The 18,852-nt window shown below is 36.2% G+C and overlaps 3 protein-coding genes and 1 long non-coding RNA gene across 21 annotated transcripts in view; 2 read left to right on the top strand and 2 right to left on the bottom strand.

The window, feature by feature from the left end:
• The window catches only part of trap1 (TNF receptor-associated protein 1), a 157,270-nt gene extending 156,484 nt beyond the window's left edge, over window positions 1-786 (bottom strand). The window contains exon 1 of one of the 2 annotated variants that reach the window (XM_051887799.1): window positions 647-786. In XM_051887799.1, coding sequence (XP_051743759.1) covers window positions 647-729 — 83 coding nt within the window. In that variant the 5' untranslated portion in view covers window positions 730-786. The remainder of the gene's footprint in view (window positions 1-646) is intronic. The other variant, XM_051887803.1, reaches the window with a different exon arrangement.
• The window catches only part of LOC127509239 (butyrophilin subfamily 1 member A1-like), a 120,925-nt gene extending 102,412 nt beyond the window's left edge, over window positions 1-18,513 (top strand). For 2 of the 3 annotated variants that reach the window (XM_051887824.1, XM_051887823.1), the window contains exon 10: window positions 17,120-18,513. The gene's annotated coding sequence lies outside the window, so the exon portion shown is untranslated. The remainder of the gene's footprint in view (window positions 1-17,119) is intronic. The other variant, XR_007929174.1, reaches the window with a different exon arrangement.
• The window catches only part of LOC127509236 (butyrophilin subfamily 1 member A1-like), a 126,352-nt gene that overhangs the window by 29,010 nt on the left and 78,490 nt on the right, over window positions 1-18,852 (top strand). For 2 of the 15 annotated variants that reach the window (XM_051887814.1, XM_051887818.1), the window contains 3 exons: window positions 2,475-2,551; window positions 2,684-3,031; window positions 3,113-3,190. In XM_051887814.1, coding sequence (XP_051743774.1) covers window positions 2,494-2,551; window positions 2,684-3,031; window positions 3,113-3,190 — 484 coding nt within the window. In that variant the 5' untranslated portion in view covers window positions 2,475-2,493. Of the gene's footprint in view, window positions 1-930; window positions 1,713-2,336; window positions 2,383-2,474; window positions 2,552-2,683; window positions 3,032-3,112; window positions 3,383-5,537; window positions 5,646-7,496; window positions 7,539-12,930; window positions 12,976-13,195; window positions 13,223-16,571; window positions 18,514-18,852 lie in introns of those variants that run through there. The other 13 variants (XM_051887806.1, XM_051887810.1, XM_051887822.1 and 10 more) reach the window with 12 other exon arrangements.
• The window catches only part of LOC127509244 (uncharacterized), a 46,375-nt gene continuing 44,861 nt past the window's right edge, over window positions 17,339-18,852 (bottom strand). The window contains exon 2 of the long non-coding RNA XR_007929177.1: window positions 17,339-17,466. This is a non-coding gene — a long non-coding RNA (uncharacterized LOC127509244). The remainder of the gene's footprint in view (window positions 17,467-18,852) is intronic.

The raw sequence follows: 18,852 nt of genomic DNA on the forward strand, positions 1-18,852 counted from the left end.
AGTCTTCAGTGTCACATGATCCTTCAGAAATCATTCTTGATTTGCTGCTTGATTTCACCTTGAACGTTCTCGGTGTCGGTGATGATGCTGTGGAGCGTCTCCTCCTCTGCGCTCTCGGCCTGTTGTGTGCTGTAGGAGCGATGAGACACACTGACCCCAGAACAGCTGGAGCTCCACAGTCTGACAGGTGTGCTGTGATGCAGCTGCTGTCTGCCATCAGTATCAACTGCTGAAGAGAAAGAGAGCCAGACTCATCAGAATTAAACTGCACTGATGTTTTACTGACCAAAATGGATTTGATAATTGTTACTGTCTACTCGATAGTCTTTACATTTGCATACGTAGGTAAATATGGAGATTTTTCAATGAGACTGATAACTTTACTGATCGTGTCCAACTGAACAATAGACTAATTTTGCACAAATCTTGTTCATTTTGTCAATGAGCGACACCACAATCTGACAAATACACATTTTAAACTGAAAAGGCTGCGTTTATTGTATTAAAATGATTCCTCCACTGGTATATTATTTTATCATGCTGGTCTGTTCTAATTCGCTGGTCGTATTATTTAACAGCTCGTCCATATTAAACCAATTAAACATGTACCTCCAGTGAATGTCACGGGGATTATTCTTTTCCCGACCCTCTGCTGGATGATAACAGCCTGACATGTGCTCGCTGAGAGACATTCAGTGAGTATTTGAGTAAACTTAATGATTGGATCATTTCTGCTTCTGCTGCTGCTGTAGTTTGACCTATAGAAGACTGGAAACTACAGCGTGACAGGCGTACAGTGACTGAAAGGACCCTGCGGACGCTCACTGATGACGTCTGCATGCACTTTGATACATGCCTGTGTAAAATGTTTTACATATCAAAAAAGAGAGAATCACTGAGCTCAAACGCTTTTTTTGGGTGCGTAAATCAATGCAAATTACAATAATCTCAAATGAAAAACAAAAGATACTGTAACGAACGGAGGAAATGATGAGACTCACTTAACAGCTTAGTCTTCTTTTATTAAAATGAGCACCTGTTTGGCCGATGCTCCTGCCTCACAGACAGCGAACAAACTTCTGGAACCTTTTCCCCCAGAACCCCGTCCACACAACACCACGCAGGCTATTCTTTCAGGAGAACCTCCCACCCCTTAAAGCCCCACACAAGCTGAACCATAACACAGGAAAGAACACATGCACTTAGATTTATCCGAACAGAACATAAAACACTCTTTAGACTTGCTACAATACTTATAATCTTAAAGAATTATTATTATTTTTAATATTATGCTAAATAGATCAATCAAACGTTTCGGCAATCAGCCTTCAGTGAATCGATGAATAAAAAACTCTGTTAAAGTGTGATCTGCGTAGAGTTTTGTAGTCAGTAAATAGCCATTTAAAAATCTATTAGCGTCCTTCAAATTGATTCTAAAAAAATCACATCGTTGCGCAAAAGTCATTTATACCAATAATATACGGCCCTCAGTCTACAAACGGAGAGTAAGTTAGTTTCAGCTGTTGGATTATCAGTTAGTGTGATGGAGGGGCGGAGTCATCAGGGACAAGTGAAAGTGAAATTGAAGCAGGATTGTTCTCCTTTCGATCTTTACGAACTCTCTTATCAACATTTTGTTAATATCATATAATCTATAAAATATCGATAATTTATTCAGACACTCTTGTGAACACAGCAATGTTCAGTTAAAGGTAAGTCATGAACCAACCGAAAAACATATTTAGCATGAACAACTGTGACTAGCCTGAGTGAGACTTCAGATCAGATGCGGTTAATCGGTTAGGTAGGCCTACAATTTATAATAAACCATATAAATAAAAATAAAAAAAAGGATAAATCCAAATAATGCTGTGTGTAGATACACGTATTTGTGTCCTGATTTGGACTAATTTAACCAGTTGATTGTAGATGTTTATTCCATTTGGCCCATCAGTGTAAATATGAAATATTCAGAGGCAAAACATGTATGTTAACACCTTTCTGTGTGAGTTGTCTTCTTATTATAATGCTTTATTTTCTTTTTTTTTTCTTTTTAGTATCTGTGTCCTTCAGAGATACCATCCCAAGATTTATTTACCTAAATTTATTTATTCATTTACATGTATATTTACACTATTGAATATGGTTTAAAAGCTATTGTTATCCAATTTTTGGCCTTCAAATATATTTAAACCCCACCAGCTAGTTCAGTTTTTTGAACCTCAGTGATTATAACGCCTGCTCATGGCACAAATATATGTACTGCATGTAGATACACGTTGTGTATTTGTTTCCTGCTTTGTCTTGACCCGGTTTAACCAGTTTTCTTTCAACAGAAAGTGATTGTAAATGAGTATCTCACTTTTGGACAGAAACTTAATTGTAAGTATTATTCTAAGGCAAAAAGCATGTATGCTGACATACTTTTCTATAATATTTTCTCATTTCCATTTTTCTTCATATTTTCTTCTTAGCATCTGTGTCTCCTCAAAGATGAAGTTCATTTGTTTGACTCTCCTGCTTGTTAGTGGAATTACAGATTCAAGATCAGGTAATTTATTCATCATTGTGAATAGTAATTTATACTATTTATATTTTGCACAGTACTGTTTTTCTGGAACAACATTGGAGTAAAAACCTTTAGGATGTGTAGTTCAGACCTGCTCTCTTTCTCTTGTAACAGAGCAGTATGAAGTAGTGGGACCTGCAGATCCTGTTCTTGCTGTAGCTGGTGAAGATGTGATTCTGCCCTGTTCAGTCAAACCCAACATCAGTGTTGTGGACATGAGAGTGGAGTGGTTTAGACTCGATCTGGAAGACTCAGTGCATCTCTATGAGGATCATGAAGACAGAAACACAGATCAGATTCAGTCCTACAGAGGGAGAACAAAACTATATTATCAAGAACTACAGAGAGGAAACGCATCACTCAAACTCTCAACAGTCCGAGTCTCTGATGAAGGACGTTATAAGTGTTTTATTCAGACCAAATCCTGGTCTGATGATGCCACTGTTGATGTCAGAGTTGAAGGTGAGGAAACCAGTGAAATCTAGCATACTCTTGTCAATAAAGCCAAAATAACAACAGAATGTTCTTCTTGTTGATCTGTAGCTGTAGGAAGTCCTCCAGTGATCACTGTAGATGGGTTTGATCGTTCAGGAGGGCTTCATCTACAGTGTGAATCTGAAGGTTGGAACCCTGAACCTGATCTTGAGTGGCTGGACAGTGAAGGAGTCAGTTTGAGTTCAGGAACTACAGAGACACACAGAAACACAGACAGATTCGGTGTGAAGAACACCGTCATTGTATATCACAGTGGCAAGATTCACTGCAGAGTCAAAGTGAAGCATCACATGCTGGAGACACTGATCGACACCTCAAGTAAGTCCTGACACATCTGTTACTGTACTTGTTTGTCATTTTCTCATGGTATTTTTGATGCAGTAAAAATAATTAATGATTATGAGCTTATTATGTAAAGCTCTAAACAATATCCCCACTAACAGGAAACATTCTCATAACTTGAACTAATATTCTGGCAAGGTTCTCTCAAAGTTATGAACAAAAGTTCTTCCAGTAACGTTGATAGAATGTTTGTTCAATGTTATCTGGTCAATAATGTTCTCAAAAGGTTAGCACAAAAACGTTATTTATACATTGTTTGTGGAAGTTTTTTTAAATTATGTTGTGAGAAAACGTTCTAAGAACATTCTAGGAACATTTAGAATGACTTCAAAAGAAAGACTTCAAAAGAATATGGCTGTGTGTGCTGTTTTAACTGCCCAATTTTTTTTTTAGAAATAGCTTTTGCACACAGCCGGTACTCTCCCAGGTTTAGGAAACTGTCCTCTGTAAAACGCATTGTGCACACACAAACATTTGTGTTGTACTGTTCCACTGATTCCTAATTGCGTCCACTTTCAGAAGACCAAATAAAGTGCTTTTGCTTTCGCATAGAAACACACAGCGTCTCCACAACATGGCGGCGACAACACTACTACGATAACTCGTTAATAGCAAAGTATTACGTTTAACGAAAACTTTTAGCAGGTTTTTACTATTACAGCTCTCAAGGTTAAGTTATCTTGTAAAGTGTTGATTATATTTAGATCATGGCATGAAAGGTTGCAGTGATGAGCATGTAGCGGATCGCAGATGTTGAGCACATGCAGCGATCTCGTCATAGCAACTCGATTTCTGCACACTAACAAATGCTTTCATAACTAACAGTGCAAACACACTGTAAATAAGAGATTCGCTGATTATTACAGGAGTTTGGCGCGAGCCCAGAACTTAAGGGACGGTCACACTGCACTTTTCGTTCCATTGACTTCCATTCAAATGCATGCGAATGCGTCAGATAGGAAACTCAACCTCGTGCGAAAAGTTTCGCATTTTGCTGCATGTACAGTATACTGTCCTGTACATTTTATTTTTATTTTTTTCCATATCTATATTTTTATATATTTATAATTTTTCTTTAGTGTTTGTATTCTGATAATAATTGCACTGTCCATGGAGCAGACCTGATTTACATTTAACTGCTGGTTATATATTCTCTATATAACTGTGTATGTGACAAATCAAAATCTTGAACCTTGAAATTTCGCTTGTTCAAAGTCTAGTGTGACTGCGGCTTTAGTCACTGATAAACTCACGCTGTTTGATTGACAGCTCCAGCGATTGTAAAGGGAGCGTTCTTTGATCGCTTTCTATTTATAATTTAATCACTGTTTAAATAACAGATTATTTTCATCCTACTAAGAGAAACAATGTGAAGTTGACCATTAAGTCATCACTGGTTTGATTTACTGGCACATAGATAAAGAACATGTGTACACAAATCACTACAAATCAGAAATCACTGGTCACAGATCAGTCATTAGAATTAACACGCTTACATACATGTTGTCGCATTACTGTCGAGTCCATATCGTAAACGTCTGTTTGCAAAGCCTGCTCCAAGGGGTTTCTGCTAAATATGCCCTCCCCTCCCTCCCCTCAACTACAATCAATCAATCAATCAAAAGGGCAAACATACTCGTGAAATATTATTATGGTAGTGTTATCAAAATGAAGCGTCATCAGTGTCATCACAGAATGTTCAAATGTTTTACACACCATTTATTACATGTGGGAGCAGGAGTAAATTTCTTTCGTACCAACTAACATTTTGGAAAATTTTGAAATACATTACTTGGACATGGACACCTCTGATAACAGATCACTCTAAATTGTAATGTAGACACATTTTCATGAGTAAAATTTACGTCAGAACAGCTTTAAAGGGTCATGAAAGCCCAAAACACATTTTTTGAGATGTGAACAGATATGTACAGGCTGCACATCATTGAAAACAGTAAAGGTATTCATTAAGTTTATTCATAAGTGGAAATTAGTTATTTTTAAATTTTTTAGAGCAAGGTTTAAAGGTTTGATGCAACAGAATTATTAGATAAACCTCGATTTAATCTAGATTAAACTTACTCCTTATTGGTGTAACCCACCCTTCATGTGCTTATACTTTGTTTTGCAGATAATAGGTTTATTTCTTGGAGGACATCAGTCATCATGAGTTCAGTTTTTCTTGCGCTCAGTGTGATTGCTGGATTACTGATCGCTGCGTTTGCTCATAAATACAGAGGTAAAGTTCTTGTTTTCTTGTATATGTAACTAAATGAGGCAGCCTGGGAATATTTTTTTAAAATGTGTTATTCTATTTTTAGTCATTTTTCAATAATTTTTTATTTTATTTTACTGTGAACAATGTTATTTCCACCACATCTAAAATGATTGTGTTGTGTTTAATATCAATCTATGATGAAAACTTTGTTGGCTGGTTTCCTTGGTTGAACATTGAATTTTAAATTGCAGTTTTAAAGGTGGGGTAAGTAGTTTTTCAGAAAGACTGTTGGACATTGTTGATATTTGAAATCAACCAACAAAAAAAAAACAAAAAAAACACCCCTCTCTTTATTGCTCCGCCTCCAAAACTCACCCTCCAATCCTAACCACCCTGCTCTGTTTATCACAGCTGACGGGCAAAAAAATGCTTCACGAAAAATAAAGCGCTGATGATGAACGAATGACAAGGAAGCACAAAAAATGAACATACAATACACAAGAGTAAATACAAACAAGAGTTCATTGTTAGTCGCCAACAGCACAGCAGCTCCAGACAATCAATTACACTCAAACCCAGTGTTACTCACATGTGAAGCAGAATCAAAGCAGCCTCCGCATCTGTTTTCAGGCCTTTAGCTCTCTCCAGTGCTGGAAAGCTTTTCTAATATTAACACGGGTCCTAAAGCACTTGCCCAGTCATAACCCATCATTCCAGTGATATTCTTTTGAGCTCTTTAGTATTATGTCTCATCTCTCTTTCTGCAGTTTTTTTTTTTTTTGTTTGTTTGTTTTTTCAAATCTCCCTCTCTCTCGTTCCGTCTCCTTGACCGTCATACGTCCCCTAATGTTACATGTTTGTTGTTGGTGTTGGCCCGACTAACTTCCAAACAGTGTTTTTGAAAAACTACTTACCCCACCTTTAATACAGTGGGATCTGTTTCAAGGTCTGTGACCACTTAAAATAATATAATTAGAATCATTTTTACTAGTGGTCTCAGTCTATAGACACTGTAAAAAAATGTGTTCACTTAACTTTTTGGAGTTATTTTACATTGTTAAGTTGAATTTACTTAGAATATTATCTCCCAGTTTCACAGACAAAGCTTAAGCTAGTCCTAGACTACAATGCATGTTTGAGCTGTTTTAACTGAAAGCAACTTGTATTGAAAATATGTCAGTGCCATTGTTTTGTCTTAAGATGCACACTGATGATGTGAAGTACTGAGGAAAATATCTTTGTCCCAAACATATGGAAGGAAATGTATACTGTAAAAAAAAAATCTTAATTTTATGGAAAATAATTTTTTACAGTCTTTTTCTTTTATTTTAAATTGTACTCAAAACTATATCTGTAAAATTAACAAAGTCGAGTGTTATTTTAAGTATTAGGCCATTTATGACAAATTACAGTAATTCTCATTTTTTTATACGGACAAATTACTATTATTTATACAGTATTTTTCCTGTTTTCTTAAATTACATACACAAATGTATGTAAAATTACAAAATAATGGCGATAATAATTTGTGAAATCCCCACCAGACACAAAGGGACAGTTGTCTTCATTATATATAGTCTATATATTTAATGCTGTTTTCTCTTGTCATTATTCTGATTTTTTTTTCAGCAAACAAACAACTAGAGAATGAGAAGAGCAGAATACAACATGGGGAATTTGTGTTTATTAAATAATTTAATTCAGTATTAATGTCAAGTCTGTTTTCATCCACAAAACATTTAATTAAAATTCGTGCATTCACATACTTCTGTGTATATCTTAGGTCCTGTGAATTGTAGTTATTGTGATTATATTCGATTTTAATTCTTCTGTTGTCTGAATTCTGTTTTCTCTTGTCTGAATTTTCTTCAGAACAAACTCAACTGCGGAATGAGAAGAGCAGAATACAAGATGGTGAATTTGTCTTTATTAAGTTATTAATTCATTATTCATTTAAAGTATTTTCACAGAGAAAATGCAGTAAAATTGAACTGATTTCACTTTTTTATAAAACTGCTAAATTTCCTTAAAAATACAGACATTCAGACTACTGAAAAAACAGGCTTATTCTTATTCTTCCTTAAATAAAGGTAAATGTCATGAAGTTGAACCTGAGATATCCACGAATATACATTAATGTAACTGAGTAATTATTATTGAAGACATCTGATGATAACAAGCAGAATCACTGAACTAAACAAGAAACAACAACTGACTTCAATCACAGCCTTAGATGAAATCAACTGAAGATAAAAACATTAAATCTCTGAAGATCTCAGCAGAGGAGGATTAAACAACTCCACAAACAGCTTTACCAGCTTCACTTATTACTGACCAGGTTGACTTTATTTCGTTATTGTTTCGATTGATGTTACCATTGTGGTGATCAGAGTTTGCTTTAGTCTTGACCCTTGACTTTAACGTTATTTCTTTAGCTGCTGTAACTGTGTTTTTGAGACACATTTGTTGTGGCAAAAAAAAAAAAAAAAAAAGTCAAGAGAAAATGATGTCTGTGTGACTTGAGCACAAACCGTTTTTAAAATCTTTGATATTTTCTGGTTGTCACAACACTGATGGATCTCATGCTGTAGAATTACTGGGATACCATAATCAAAAATAAGACATCACCCGTGGGTCTTAAACAGTCTTAATATGACCTTCTACAATTTAAGGCCTTAAAATGTTTTAAATTGGAACAAAAAGTCTTAAATTCATTATCATGGCATTCAATTATGGCCCTAATTTCCGCGATGCAGAAAACAGGTATGGAATCACAGAATCCATTCATAAAAATTTACTGTATAATGCGGAATGTCACCGAATTTGTCAACTTTTGGATGAATAAATCAAAAGTAGGACTGACAGGGCTCAACATCAGGGTAGAGTGGAGCACAACCTAACTTTTTTTGACTTTCTCAGTTTGTGTAAATGTACTTAGGGTTCAGGGAATTTCTTTTGGTCCACATTAATTTCACACATGTCTGGTACAAATATGTGGCTTTGTTTCATTAATACAGTGTATACTTTTTTCTTTATTTACCCCGAAAGAAGGGAAGGGAAATGTGACAACATGCCCCATAGGTGGGGCACATTGTAACATGACCATATGACAGCTAAAAAATGTATCTGACTTAATTAAACAAATATACATGACAAACTAAAATATTTTGTCAATAAAAGACAATAATTATTTTTTTCATATCAAATAATAGCTTTTTTTAGAAATTCAAATTTAAATAATTTTGTAGTTTGACAATGAACACTCTGCAAAACACAGCTATACAGCACTGGTCAAAACAATACAGGCAAACAGATGAAGAAACATATTCAGACATTCAGAAAAACACAGAGCTGAACAGAAACACTCCTCTCCCTCCACTCACAGCTCTCACAGAACACGAGATAAATAGACGAGAGAGTACAAATGCTGAACATTTCTTGAAATAATATTTTCTGGATGTTCAGGTTCTTCCTCTCAGTCTTTATTCACCTTTCTTCCATAGTTTATCAATAGAAATTCATAAGTTAATTATGCCAGTTGTATGGTAACTGTATAGAACAGTATAGCTCTAGTAGCGGGGCACATTGTGTTACAACGAACCCTATCTGCGCAACTGGACTTTAAACCTGGTTAGTGTCTTCTGATAGTTAGTGAAGCATTAAAGAACTACCCAAACTGCTAAACAACAGATTGGAGATTAAAATAATATCAGATTTGTCTAATTTTATATAAAAACAAAAAATATAGATGAAAAATTAGCTTAAGTAAGAAATTTACTTTTGCTATTGTTAAATAAATGTTCAGTGATATCTTCCAAAGATTTTTGAATTTTGGCGCAATTTTTTCTCTATATATTGTCGAAATGGCAACTAGTAAATACGCTAAGTTTCTTCATGCTAGCGTGTGTGGAAGTATTTAAACCATGTGTGTTACAACTAACTCCGCGTTAGTTTGTGCCCCGCGCTCCCCTACCGCCTGTGCGCTTGTCCTGAACAAGTGAGAGAATTTTACTTGTCCGACCAGACAATAGCCTGATTAAAACATCAATAACAAACAATAACTACGGAATCACCAAAACGTGAGAATGATTCATTTAGTGTAAGTGGGGATTAATTGTGGATAATAATATAATGTATAATGACGGTAACAAGGTTGCGCTGTTGAGGCTCGCGCAGCCTCTCGAGGAGAAACGGAAACAAATTAGCGCAGCACACACAAAGAAACTCAATTAACAAACTGCGGTACAAAAATAATCAAAAGGTGGATTTTTTATATTTATAACATAAGATACAGTTAAACAATATCACACGACCAAGTGTAGGCTACTGTCTTCATGAATACCATCACGATTGAAAATGTGACACTGATTTCATACAACAGTTCAATAAATAAGTAGTTAATATTAAGTAACTTACATTTTAGATGCAATATTGCCTGTTTTTGTTCTGTTTCAGCAGCAAAAATAGTTCCAAACAAAGATCACAGCAGAACTGTAGCGCATCTCACAGAAACACTCAGCCGTGTTTCATTACTGAATGATTCAGCCGTTTGAACGAATCGTTTGAACTAATCGTTTGATTCAATGACTCGCTCATTAAGACGGTCACTTGCCGCCACCTACTGGCGATTTAGTTTCATGTTTGTAATCCCCCCCCCCCCCCCCCCAACATTTCTTATTGTATTTAAAAAAAAAAATATATATATATATATATATATATATATATATATATATATATATATATATATATATATATATATATATATTTATTTATTTATTTAAAACAATATCATAACATTATTTAATGCAGTTATTTTAATAGTAATTTTTCAGTGTAGCCAATTTTATTGGTTACAACCCTATAGTGTCTTATTATTCTAATTAAATTTATTGATCAAATTCAAGAATTTAAAATGAAAGATGAATCATTTAATAAGATTAGAAAAAAAAAAAAAAAACATTTACAAATGTAAAACAGTGCCCTCAGGGTGAATATAACAAATATGCAGATTTAAATATGTTAAAGCTAAAAGAACACTAAATGGGAATATTGCTTCAAAATAAATTAGATTTACACAACAAAAAAAAAATCCTATTTCTGGACAAGCAACTTTTTTTACTCGGACAAGTGAATGACTGATTTACTCAAGCACATGATGAGGCTTAAAGGGCTAGTTCACCCAAAAATGAAGTTTCTGTCATTAATTACTCACCTTTATATCGTTCCAAACCTGTAAGACCTTTTCATCTTCAGAACACAAATGAAGATATTTTTGATGAAATCCGAGAGTATCTGATCCACACATAGACAGGAACATCATTTTACCTTTTGAGGTCCAGAATGGTATTAAAGACATTGTTAAATTAGTCCACGTGACTGCAGTGGTTCAACCTTAATGTTATGAAGTGACGAGAATACTTTTTTTTCGTGAGCAAAAACAAAACAAAAGTAACAACTTTATTCAACAATTTCGTCTCTCCCCTGTCAGTCTTCTAAGCAGTTGACACAGTGAAGCGCGTCCGTGTTTACGTCCGAACACCGACTCATTATTGACCGGCTCCTGCGTCAGCATCAAACGCATGTGTCGTGCTGCTCACGTGAACAGCGTCGGTCAATACTGAGCCGTTCAGACGTAAACACAGAAGCTCTTCACTGCGTCAACTGCTTAGAAGACTGACAGGGGAGAGCCCTGCGATCAGGAGACTTAAAGGGATAGTTCACACAAAAAATGAAAATTACTCATTTACTCACTCTCATGTGTAAACAGTTCACCCAAAACCGGAAAACACAGAATTTGGTAAAAAATAAAACAGAATTTCAGAAAAAATAAAACATATTTCATAGGGCCCTAAAATTTATTTTTTGTTAAACTATTGAAAAAAGGCAGTTAAACTGTAAATGTTTCATGATTTCAAATATTTATTAGACATGCTTTTTGACTAATAAAATTTAATTTAACCATTAAACCAGAGTGAAACAAAAAAAAAAAAAACTCACAAAAAAACAAACAAACAGATTTCATAGGGCCCTAAATTAAATTGCAGGCACTGCTTAAAAAAAATAAAAAACTTCCTCAGGATTTTTGTTTTTCAGTAAAAATATCTAAACATCATTGAATCAAGATACATTTTCTTGACTGTCTTGAAGTCTTATTTTCTGAAAAATTGAACAAAATTAGCTTCAAACTTTGAAGTGTTGCGAGCGCAACGGTTTTGCACGTCCGTCTAGTGCATTTAGACAGAAAAACAATGGAAAAGTAGTGCACTGGAATGGAAAAACACGTTCTGTGTGAACGACCCCTAAGAAATTACAGAAGAGCGTTTTAAGGACAAAAACATGACAAACATCTTGAAATACATCATCTGAACAATGTTTTGAGGCGTGACTGTAGTATAAGCGGAATAATTGGCTCCGGGCCGTTGAATTATTAGAAAAATAATATCCGAGGTGTAACAGCCACTCAGCTTCACGTCGTGACCGCATCTCCACCTCGGGTGTGCATTATTTTTCTAATAATTCAACGACCCGTCATCAATTATTCCTTACAAGTGTGCTGTGTCGTGTCTTTTCTTCTTAGTAAGCAATAATGACCACTGACGAATTAAAATAAACGAACTGTTTACTGAAGTTCATGAACTGGATTACACAGATGCAGCGCACACACATTGAATCAGTCACATTTTCTTTCTGCGCACTCTCACTTGCTCACTTGCTGGGTAGATTTTTCTTAAACTGAACAACCTAATAAATGTCAATTTAAACTTTATCTGTTATTATCAATGACAATTAATTAAACATTCTGTTATTGCTGTTATTACTCTAATTAATTCACAACATGCTGTTGCTAATGGATAGTTTGAGGTGTTAATGTTAAGTTGATGTTTATATGGTTATATTTGGTTACGGGTTTGTATTTTAAATTTATATTAATCAATATTCTTTATTAGTTCACTCAGATGAAACACATTCACAGTATTATTACAGTAACATACTGTTAAATGTGTTACAATAAGAGAACTGTAACTGTGCTTATATACTTGTGTTTCACTGTTAATTTGTAATTTAAGTGTGTTATTGTAGTTTAAGATCAGCTTGACTTCTTCCTGTTTCAGTCTAAACATGTTACTTCAGTTGATGGTCTTTGACTGTTTTTTCCATTAATGGTAAACGTTTGCAGTTCACCGTTTTTTACACATATTTTTACAGTGTATAAACAACTAAATTATCATAACTTATTATTGGTCAGAGTTATAATTATGATGTAATTTCAATGTTATTTTCTCATCTTTTTCTGAATTTTCTTTAGAACGTGATCAACTTTTACGAAGTCTGAAGACGATTATAACACAAGGTGAATTTGTTTTATGGCTTTATTAAAATATGAACTACTTTTGAATTATTTTACAAATCAATGAATGAATACAATGTGCATTCATATATGTATTCATTAAATTTTATTATAAGATATATAAACTGTGTGAAGTCTATCAATTAAAATGATTGATCTCATTATTGATCTAAAGATGAATTCTGTTATGAATCCTTTATAACTTCATACTTTCTGTTTTCAGCTCTCACACATTTAAGAAGATACAGAGGTGAGTAAAAACTGTTCATGTTTTATGACAATTATTTATTTAAACAATTTTAATTTCCCAAATTCATTATCATGTCAAACATTTATTTGGTTGTTTATTTATTTATTTATTTTTTGTTTATTTGTATTTTTGAGAGTTCATTTAAATGATTCAAACACTAAATGATCAAATGTAGTTTATTTGTGCCATAAGAGAAAATTTAAACTTTTAAATCTTTAACTAAAGAAAAGCAAGACAAAAAAAATCAACACAAGTTGATCGAACGATGAACAACAACATCGAAAACAATCTGAGGTGAAGCAGGAAGGAGAAGGAGAAGTGTGCTGTGAGTTTTATATGTTATCAGGTGTACGATGTTCACCCAGTGGATGAAAAGCTGGGCAAAATAAGTATAAGTTGTACCCCTGGGGGGCAAGAGCTGCCCAAAGTTGCCCCATAGACACACTATGGTGAAGGACGGCCCATGAAACAGAAAGTGTGTTTTTCTGTGGTAATAGGAAATTTGTATTGAACATAACTGGATCACAGTAGAGACGAGGAGGTGATCTCATTTCACTCAGCAACCAATCAGTCTCTCAAGATCATTGTGAGGCTATTAAGCCACGCCCTAGCAACCATTTAGAGCACCCTAGCAACAAGTTCCATAGACTTCCATTGAAAGAGATCAAAGGAACATCTTTGAATTTGAATAAACTCAACTGTGCGCGAGATGCACTGATGAACACAGAAGCTCAGAGGAGAGAGCAAAACAAAACACCGGTCACGAATTAGAAGTCTAAGGGTGCGTTCACACTTGTCATGTTTGGATCGATTAAAACGAACCCTGGTGCGATTGCTCTGTTAGTGCGGTTCATTTGAGCACGTATGACCGCTGCCATCCGAACCCTGGTGCGCACCAAACAAGCGGACAGAGACCGCTGAAAAGATGGGTCTCGGTCCGCTTCCAAACGAACTCTGGTGCGGTTCGAATGATATATGAACGCAACATGGACCAAAGACTTGTAAACGAACCAAAAACAGGAAGATGAGACCCTAAAAAGGGCAGAATCCTCACGCATATCGGTTTTTCTCGTCATAGTCGTGAGTTTGACCATCACAGGCATCAGACGCGCGTCCCCACGCAGCAGATCGTTTGTGACGGATGGATTCCCGCCGCTGTTTTGACTCCTTTACACATTTTATAAGCTCTTCACGAGTTCCAGCCGGCCAAAATACCATCACATGCAGGCTACGCACACACAACGAGCGCATTCACCTCAGCACACAGCGCTGTTTTGGATGTTCGGTAAATTCCGGCTCAAAATAGGCAATACATCATAAAATCCGACCAATCAGGATGTGAATGTATCCCTGTGCCTTTAGGTTCGGTATCTTTTGGTTCGGTGATAAAATTGCCAATCTGAACGCTAATCGGACCAGGACTAAATGATTTTCTTTTCTTCAGGTAAACACCTTGCAGCCATCCAGAACACCCTAGCAACTGCATAGCAACCATGCAGAACACCCTAGCAACCACTCAGAATACACTAGCAACCACCCAGAGTACCCTAGCAACCACACTCTGAGCACCCTAGCAATTGCATATCAACTGCCTAGCAACCACCCAGAACACCCTAGCAATTGCATAGCAACCAAGCAGAATACCTTAGCAACCACTCAGAATACGCTAGCAACCACATAGGAACAAATAGCAACCACCAAGAATGCCCTAGCAACTGCATATCAATTGCCTAGCAACCACCCAGAACACCCTAGCAATTGCATAGCAACACCCAGGTAAACACCTTGCAACCATCCGGAACACCCTAGCAACTGCATAGCAACCATGCAGAACACCCTAGCAACCACTCAGAATACACTAGCAACTGCATAGCAACCATGTGAACACCTTAGCAACCACACAGAATACACTAGCAACCGCAGAGCAACAACATAGCAACCAGCAAGAATGCCCTAGCAACTGCATAGCAACACCTTAGTAACCATGCTGAGCAGCCTAGCAACTGCATAGCAAAACCCTTGCAACCACACAGAATACCCTAGCAACTGCATATCAACTGCCTAGCAACCACGTTGAACACCCTAGCAACTGCATATCAATTGCTTAGCAAGCATCCAGAACACCCTAGCAACCGCATAACAACACCCAGGCAAATGCCTAGCAACATGCAGAACATCCTAGCAACTGCATAGCAACCATGCAGAACACCTTAGCAACCATGCTGAACACCCTAGCAACTGCATATCAATTGCCTATTAAGCATCCAGAACACCCTAGCAACCGCATAACAACACCCAGGCAAACACCTTGCAACCATCCAGAACACCCTAGCAACTGCATAGCAACCATGCAGAACACCTTAGCAACCATGCTGAACACCCTAGCAACTGCATATCAATTGCCTAGCAAGCTTCCAGAACACCCTAGCAACCGCATAACAACACCCAGGCAAACACCTTGCAACCATCCAGAACACCCTAGCAACTGCATAGCAACCATGCAGAACACCTTAGCAACCATGCTGAACACCCTAGCAACTGCATATCAATTGCCTAGCAAGCATCCAGAACACCCTAGCAACCGCATAACAACACCCAGGCAAACACCTTGCAACCATCCAGAACACCCTAGCAACTGCATAGCAACCATGCAGAACACCTTAGCAACCAATGCTGAACACCCTAGCAACTGCATATCAATTGCCTATTAAGCATCCAGAACACCCTAGCAACCGCATAACAACACCCAGGCAAACACCTTGCAACCATCCAGAACACCCTAGCAACTGCATAGCAACCATGCAGAACACCTTAGCAACCATGCTGAACACCCTAGCAACTGCATATCAATTGCCTATTAAGCATCCAGAACACCCTAGCAACCGCATAACAACACCCAGGCAAACACCTTGCAACCATCCAGAACACCCTAGCAACTGCATAGCAACCATGCAGAACACCTTAGCAACCATGCTGAACACCCTAGCAACTGCATATCAATTGCCTATTAAGCATCCAGAACACCCTAGCAACCGCATAACAACACACAGGCAAATGCCTAGCAACATTCAGAACACCCTAGCAACTGCATAGCAACATCCAGAACACCCTAGCAACCGCATAACAACACCCATGCAAATGCCTAGCAACCACCCAGAACACCCTAGCAACTTCAAGCTTTTTAAAGTTCAAACTTAAAACCTTCAGATTTTTTAATCTAGTTTACAATTAATGCAGTATTTTTATTTTTATCTTGTTGTAAAGTTACTATGATTCCTATAAAAATAATAATCATCTTTATTTTATTATATATTCATCTGTAAAGCAGAATGTTCAATATTTTCTACAGTGAAGGTGATTCTGGATGCTGATTCAGCTCATCCTCGACTCGTCGTGTCTCACGGTGGAAAACAAGTGAGAGATGGAAAGAGACGGAAAGAAGAAGATGGGAAAGACAGGTTTGATAAAAATCTCGGTGTTCTTGGGAAGGACGGATTCTCCTCAGGGAGTTTTTTCTTTGAGGTTCAGGTGAAGAATCAGACTGTGTGGTATTTAGGAGTGGCCAGAGAATCCAGTAACAGGAAGAATGTGTTCAGTCTGAGTCCTGATGATGGATACTGGACTGTGAGTCTGAGATATGGGAAGTATCGGGCTCGTGATTCTGACTCTCTTTCTCTGACAGTGAATCCTCAGAGGGTCGGGGTGTTTGTGGATTATGAGAAGCGTCTCGTCTCTTTTTATGATGTGAAGTCCATGTCTCATATCTACACTTACACTGATCAGTATTTCACTGGGAAACTCTATCCATTTGTTAGTTTGGGGTATTGGAGAAATGAAAACTCCACACCACTGATCATCTGTGATGAATGAGATCAGTGAATGAATTTACATGATCAGGTGAAATAAAAGGAAACACAATAAAAAGTGTAACAGCAATAAATATTAAATATTATTTACACTGTCAGTCAGAAATGTGAACACAAAAGAGTGTCACGTGTTCACCATCACTCAGTGTTCACAGTCACATGATCACTGATCATCAGCGCCTCTTCATCTCCTCTATAAGATCACACACCTCACAGTCACATGATCACCGATCATCAGCGCCTCTTCATCTCCTCTATAAGATCACACTCCTCACAGTCACATGATCACCGATCATCAGCGCCTCTTCATCTCCTCTATAAGATCACACTCCTCACAGTCACTCTTCCTCTGGCTCGACTGTGGATTCAGACTGTTACCTGTGATGAAACTCACCTGAATGATTGTCACCTGTGATTACCTGTGATACTCAATGATGTTCCTGTGACACTCCAGAGATCTTCTTGTGATTTTTTCCAATTTTCTTGCGTTCTCCAACTTGCTTGAGTCTGGTTTGTCCTGACAGGGTCATTTTATGTTTCCTGTGATCTTAAAAACATTTTGATTTAAAGACTTCTGCTTAAATGACTGAAATAACTTTTGTGAATAAATATAAATTATGTTTAAATATTCATGTGAATTTCTTAACAAGATAAAGGCTTTACTTGATCATGAATAATGTTTAGATCTGGAGCAGATGATGAATGAAGAGCATCATGAAGTGATCGTACAGTAACTGTTCCTCCTTCAACAAACTCAAATATAAGACATTTTCATTTGTGTAACATGTTTTGCTCACTGCATCATTCCCACAATGCCATTTGTGTTATTTCATAGTTTTCATGACTTTACTAATATGTGGATATAAAGAATCAGTTTGTGTCCAAACTTTGATGAGATTCTGGAAACAGATGAATATGAGTTTAAGTTTATTCATGCAGTAATATATTCATAAGTGTTCATTTACATATATTCTTTATTTTCATTTTTTATTATTAATTTAATATTATTTGATTTTGTCTTAAGGAAATAGTTCACCAAAAAGAAAATTTCTTTCCAACCCTGTTTGTATTTTTCTATGAATCAAAATGTTGATGTTTTCAGTCTTTGTGTTTCTCACAGTTGATTTTTACTGTCAAACTCTCATCAGGACTAAATGAGTATCTTTGTGTTCTGAGACGATTATATACAAGGAAACATTTACAGCCCTGAGGAATGCTGGATAACAGGTTTGAATGAAAGATTTAGCCTGTTCCAGTGAGATCTGAGTGCTTTAATGAACAACAATTAAAATCTACTGACATCCTTCAAATGTATTATAAATAATCACATCACATCCTCCACAGAAGAACCAGTCAAAGCCTGAAGACACTCGTCCACAAAGACAATGATAAAACTTTACTTGTAAATAAATATGAAGAAACCCGTCTATGGCTCTGACTGATTTTTTTTTTTTTTTTTTTTCTCGGCCGCCTATACACTTTATAATAAACACATCTAAATTATAATAATTCATAATTAATATTTGCAGTTGGTTTTTTTATTAAAAATTATATAGTTTTAATGTTCTTTTCTCTTTTATTCTGAACTTTCTTCAGAACTTGACGAACTTTTACAGTCAGAAGACACCAAAATGTGAATTTGTTTTATATGGCTTTTAAATTATTCATTTGTTACTATTCTGCAAAACAATGAAGTAATAAACAGGGCATATATGAATTCATACATGAATAAATTTCATTATAGATTTTTATGAGATATGTAAA

Source organism: Ctenopharyngodon idella, chromosome 3 (genome assembly GCF_019924925.1).
Source record: "Ctenopharyngodon idella isolate HZGC_01 chromosome 3, HZGC01, whole genome shotgun sequence".
NCBI lineage: Eukaryota > Metazoa > Chordata > Actinopteri > Cypriniformes > Xenocyprididae > Ctenopharyngodon > Ctenopharyngodon idella.